This window comes from Pyrgilauda ruficollis, unplaced genomic scaffold (assembly GCF_017590135.1).
Source record: "Pyrgilauda ruficollis isolate IOZ18807 unplaced genomic scaffold, ASM1759013v1 scaffold5, whole genome shotgun sequence".
Classification (NCBI taxonomy): Eukaryota; Metazoa; Chordata; class Aves; order Passeriformes; family Passeridae; genus Pyrgilauda; species Pyrgilauda ruficollis.
In genome coordinates this window covers 1,539,185-1,545,184 of record NW_024526599.1, presented here as the reverse complement: position 1 = coordinate 1,545,184, position 6,000 = coordinate 1,539,185, and the positions used below count along the sequence as shown (strand labels likewise).

General features: G+C 52.4%; 1 protein-coding gene across 2 annotated transcripts in view; it reads left to right on the top strand.

Annotated features, from left to right (window-relative positions):
- The first annotated feature begins 783 nt into the window (after positions 1–783).
- The window catches only part of ELOVL6 (ELOVL fatty acid elongase 6), a 78,980-nt gene continuing 73,763 nt past the window's right edge, over positions 784–6,000 (top strand). Inside the window, exons 1-2 of one of the 2 annotated variants that reach the window (XM_041480075.1) lie at positions 835–840; positions 998–1,059. In XM_041480075.1, the coding sequence (XP_041336009.1) occupies positions 1,046–1,059 (14 nt within the window). In that variant the 5' untranslated portion in view covers positions 835–840; positions 998–1,045. Of the gene's footprint in view, positions 1,060–6,000 lie in introns of both variants that reach the window. The other variant, XM_041480074.1, reaches the window with a different exon arrangement.

Sequence of the window (6,000 nt, the reverse complement as noted above, 5' to 3'; positions counted from 1 at the left end):
TTAAGACTTCAAGTTTAGTGGGGGCTGGGACCACTCTTTTAGCTCGGCTCGTACTGCAGTGCACATCCAGGATGCTGCTGGAGTAGGAAGAGCTCAGCTGGAAACATCGGCAAGTGGCAGATGAGACAGGAAGGAAATTAAGGCTACATAAACCCCGTGTGACCCAACTGCGAGAGCGGCTCAGCAGGTGATGGTTAGACTTAGTGTCTCTGCCCCATGCATACTGTAACATCCAAAAGCGTGTCTGTACACAGCAGGGAGCTCGGGGCTACCTGGCTGCAGGACGGTTCCCCCCGCATGGGGACACCCAGCCGCAGGCGCTGTCCCCGCAGCAAGCTGGACCCGGCTGGGCAGGGGGGCCGAGAGCCCACTCCCTCGGGATGGAGGCAATCGCAGCAGGTGCGCTGGGATCTAAATGCAAAAAAGAACGTGTGTAGGCTTCTTCTGGGGAAGGGCATGCGTCTGCCCTTCTGGCTAAATTCGAGCTTGTGCTTTTAGGTTCACGGCTGGCCGGCAAGGGCACGCAGGGCGCTGCGGCATGGATTCAACACAGGGGTGGGGGCTTCCTATTTTTGCAGCTATTTTTGACAGCCTGCAGTGTGTGTGTGTGGGGTGGGGGGGGGTCCTTCCTTCCAGGAGTGCAACCCCGGCGCGGTCCACGGAGGAGCGCCAGGGCTGTACGAGGGGCGGCGGGGGGCGGGTGTCCCGGGCGGCGGCGGCGGCGGGCGGGCACTAAGACCGCGCCGCCCCCGGGCGCTGCGCGGCGGCCGCAGAAGAGGAGGAGACCGGCGGGCCCGGGAGGAGAGGCGCGGAGGGGAGCGGAGCTATGCTAAACCCGGGGTACCGCTGAGGCGGGGCGGGCCAGGCCAGAGGCGGGGGCTCTCCGGCGGCGGGCGCGCAGGGGCCCGGCTCCCGAGGCGGCGGCAGGCAGCATCTCGGCGCGGGGAGCGGCTCCGCAGCCACCGGGCCAATGAACATGTCAGTGTTGACTTTGCAGGAATACGAATTCGAGAAGCAGTTCAACGAGCATGCGGCCATCCAGTGGATGCAGGAAAACTGGTGAGTGCCGCCCCCGGGCCCCGCCGCCCGCCCGCATCGGGGAGGCGCTGAGCCCATCCGGGTGCGCGGGTTGCGCCCGGCCGGCGCGGTGCGCTCGGCTCGGCTCGGCTTGGCTCGGCTCGGCGCCGCCGTGCGCGGGCACACGGGCGCTGCCGCCGGGGCTACCTGCGCGCCCGGGCGGGGTCCACCCCGCCGGGTTACACAAGGCCGGACCGCCGCCCCCTCCCGCCGCGCCCCGGCCCTCCGGCTGGCCTGGCGGCGCGGAGCCGCACACGTGCCCCGGCTCTGCCCTCGGCCTTCCTTGCCTCCATCCTTGCCCGACCCTACCGCTCCCCGCGCTGCAGCCTCCTTCAAACAAGTTGCGCGTTTGCCCGCGCTCCCCGCGGAGCCCCTTTGCCTTCCCCCTCCCCTCCCCCAGCTCATATTAAACTTCATTTGCAGCCATGCGGTTATTAACTTTCCCGGCGTGTGCGTGCGGCCGGGGAGCCGGGGCGCGCCGAGCCGCGGCGGGACCGGGGCTGCGCATGGACCCGTCGGGGCTCCCCGGGTCGCGGCGAACCGGAGCCTGACGGCCCCGCGAGGGGACACACGGTCACTGCCTGGCCCGCCGAAGGGGAGTGGCTGTGCCGGGAGGCTGCTCTCTGCCAGGCACTGCCCCGGGGGCATCCCTAGGCCTTGGCCGGTAGCAGGGAGACGAGGATGGAGAGAGGACCCCTGTGCCCTTCCCCCCTCCGCGGAGCCCTCTGAGCTGTCCTCGGGGCCGGGATCCCTCTCTCGATGACACTTGCCCACCTTGCCCCGGTCCTTGTCCTAGCTTTGACCACCTGCACGGGCCTTGTGTTCAGTCTGTCCCCACTCACCTGTGCCTTGCTGGTGCACTGTCCCTGACTACCCTCTCCTAGTGCCCAGTCTTGCCCTTTCTGCTGCTCCTGTGGTCTCTCTCTCCAGCTAGCCCCCAGCTTTCGCATTGCCTGCATGCCCCCCGTGGCAGGGCTGTGTGCCCTTTTGAACCCCTGAGTGAGGACCTTCCCCACGCCACCCTCATGGGACAGTGGTAGTATAGGACTGCCTCTGGGCCCAGGCTTTGGTGTCTACATTTGTAGGGCAGAATGGTCCAGGATCCTAGGTGGATCTCAGCGAGGGATATGCTAGAATCCTTTAGTGATTTGTCTGAAGAATTTTAAGGGCAGTATAATTAAAATGACCATTTAAGTGCATGTATGTCTCCCTCTGTTCTGCAGGTAAGCTCATCACCTCTTGAAGGGTGCCTGGTGTCACTGTTTCAGGAGAAAGGAGACCACATAGATATTCTTGGGCTGGGAGTATTGGATACTTCCCATTCTGTCCATGTTCCAGAAGAAAATTGGCATCAGAATAGGACATGCTGGTGAAAGAGGATGGAGGGGGTGATACATGAGTGTATATAATAATCAAATAACCCAGGAGAGATACAGTTTATTTAAAATAACATGCCTAGCAACTAGCACTCCTGCATCTTCTCCCTGACTCTCCTGTGCTTCATGATGTGACCTTGGGAACATTACATAACCTCTCCTAGGCCTCAGTTTCCCCAGCAAAGAAAGACCAGGGGAGCGAGGATAATAATGCTGAAATGCCCTTATGAGGTGCTTTAATGACTTAAGTAATGTTTACTGAGTGCCTTGAAGATGTCAGGTACTACATAGCAGTGTTATTGAAATCTCTCTGGCAGTTTCATGTGCTGCAGAGGTCGTCAGATGGGATTCTGTAACACCGGGCTCCCACTTTCCAGGTTCAGAGGAGGAGACTGTCAGTGTTACACTGCTGCTGTACAGCTAAAGAGGCACAATCATACATGTCCACATGCTTTTCAGTCTAGTTTCACCTTCTCTGAGGGAGCTGATGAATTAATGTCTTTGATTCTTGTGAAAGTGAAGGAGAATGATCTTCCTGTGTCCTGGGAATAATTTTGGAAATTAAATAGAGCTGTGGACTCTGAGGTCTCTGTTGTGGCAGGCTTTTCTTTAAAATGCTGCTGAAGACTCTTCCAAGTTTCAGGTTAAATTGTGCATTTTTATCTTGAAGAAATGCTCTTGCTTAATGAAGCAGGTCCTGTTCAAGTGCTTGAGTTTTGCAGGGAGCTGAACTGGTAAAATATAGCAGCGTTTTTTGCTTCCTGTCAGGATGACTCAATAGGTTTGTGTATGCAGATATCAGTGGCAGAGTACGTGGCTCCTGCACTTTGTAGGTGTAGCCTTAATGTACACATCCTTAACCATAAGAGCCATCCGAGATGAAGTTGTCAGGTAGCAGTATGTAGGAATAAACATGTTCCTCTGCTCTTTGAGCAGGAAGACAGACTAGGGAGACTTGCTTAAGAAAAAAACTGGCAGGATATTATACTGTAATTGTTATTTAAATTAGGGTGCAATACTATTACAATGTATAACAAGAAGGTAAACAAATTCTATAGGTGTGGCATTTGCTATTTTACCTCATCTCAGAACTATGTCTTGTTACCTTACAACATGCACACACACAAAAAAAGGCTGTAGGGTGTTAGGGGGCATGAATTGGCTTTAAGGAGTTGACCCTGACTTTTGGATTTTGAAATGTCTGATGAGGTTGCATATGAAGATGTAGCCTAGTTTGAGGATGGATGTGAATCCTTTTACATATCCTCTGAGTTCTGAGCTGGTTAAAGCACCATCATGCTCTTTTAATTAAAACTGCGTAAGCCTAAAACTGGAAAAGCTTGAACTGAAAGCCTAGGGGTAGTGGTATACACCCCTAGGTACTGGTATGGTTGGTCAGGAAGGATCATGGTGCAAGGTCTGGTTCTGTTCAGCCAAGGCTTGTCCCTCTTTGCTGTGGTCCTTTGAGCCTGCTCCAAGCTTTGTCACTCCCTGGGGCAAGTGCATTTCCTCTGCCCTCACCAGTAGCTGGCACCCAGTCTTTTCTTTCCCATCCTGGTGCTTGTTTCCTTACTGCCATTTGCCCCTGAAAATCCCATCTGAGGGCATATTGGTCTAGTGACAGTGAATGAGCTCTTCCTTCCTTCATTCCAGATATTCTTGCTTCACTATATGGAGGAAACATGCATGTCACTGAGACCTCTTTAAAGCTTGGGCCTGGATTAGCAGTGCTGGAAAGGGGGTGCTGTGTTTGAGGAGAAATGAATAGTCTGTTGCCTGATACTTCTGAGCGGATGGGTTTCATGCCTCCCTGAATGCCTGGCTTTATGTTTACGCACACCTTTATGGAATAGCCCCCAGACTGCCTGGTTCTTATGCAGGTAGGCAGGTTGGAGACTGCAAAGATGGACCTGCAGCCTGCTGGTCTCTGATGATAGGAGCTGCCAATTAGTTGCCTTCCCTAAATTAACAATGGCAGGATTTCAGGAGGTTAAAGAACAGCAGATCCATTTACTCTCATGAAACTCCTTATACTTTATGTTGTGGGAAAGCTGTTGTTGATTCATGTTTAAGTATAGTGCCATCAAGTAGCTTTGCTTATAAATTACAGTATCACTTTAAGATATTGTCATAATGTGCTCAAAAATCATGGAAGGTGTGATTTCAGTATGTTCAGGATTAAGTCAAATGTTTATTAAAATAATAACATAATAATCATTTATTCAAATCTTTTCTCAAATCAAATTCTCTCTGCACCTCCTCCAAAACTTCTTCAAAGAGGGAAGTGATATGAAGTAAATAGTCTGCAAAGGATTTTTTTCCTTTAAGCTGCTGCATGAGAATAAATGCAACTCTAATCCTTTATTTCTTATGGGTAAGTATATTAATATTTGTGGAGAAAATTCAGAAATGTTTTGTCAGACATGCAGCAAAAAGTGTTGTAGCACTGAGCTCCCGATTCCCAGCTGCAGCCTGTGAGGCAGGAAAAAGCTGGCTGGTGCTCAGGAAAGGCAAAGTGACAGACATGCCTGGATGGAATAGTGACCGCTGGAGTCCTCCTCCATCGTGCTGCAGAGCACCAGGTTCAGGCAACAGCACGAAGTGACAGTCGTTCCTGTTATAATTGTCTGGCCAATAATAATTATCTTCAGATGTCTGCTGACGAGGGGCTCGCCAATGGGGAGGCAGGAGGCCTGTGCTGACTGCGCTGAGATTATCTGGGAGCGCTGACGTCACACCAGGGCTTGCCTAAAATCACAGAAACTTTTCCTGTGCTGCACCGCTGGCTGCTGCAGCGCTCCGGACGTCCCTGCCCCAGCCTGATGTCCTCCTGCCAGCTGCTGCCCTGGGCAGGCTCTCCTCAGTCCTCTTTCTCTCCTTCCTCTCCTGTTTTGCTTCCTAAAAAGCCAAGGTTTAACCCGTGGCAGCCGGCAGCATGCTCGCAGGTAGTACTGGGAGGAGGACGAGCAGGATGAAAGTGAAACTGGTTATTCCCTAAACGTGCTGTTGGGCTGTGCTGCAGAAACTGGCTGATTTTGTTATCATTATCTGAAGTAATGATTCAGTAGAGAGAAGGACTGCTGGGAATTTTTTGGTATCTGACAACTCAATTCTGAAATCAAGTTAGTGGACCTTGGATGAGGATAACTGTTTATGTATTTGAAAGAAAACATCTGTCCAGGAAGTTATTTTTTAGCCTTTTGTTAACAAAACTTTTATGTGACAGAGGCAGAAAATGGAGCCAGTGCTGTGAGAAATTTGTCCTTTGTTGTGATTTTCTTTCGAGTCACAACTAGAGATAAATGTGGAAGGGCAGAGGGTCAGCTAATTTGGATTTGTAAATGCACTTGCCTTTTAATAATTCACACAAGCACCATCGTCCTAGACAGGTTTGTTTCCTAAATGCAGAACAAGCTCTCCTCATCCACTTAAGCTGCTCTTACCTCATGCAGAAATCAAGAGTGAGAGGCTGTGAGCGTACCTCTCCAGGCATATGTGCGTAGCAGCCAAAAACTGATGTAAATTACTTCCCCCCCCCGAGTTCTTG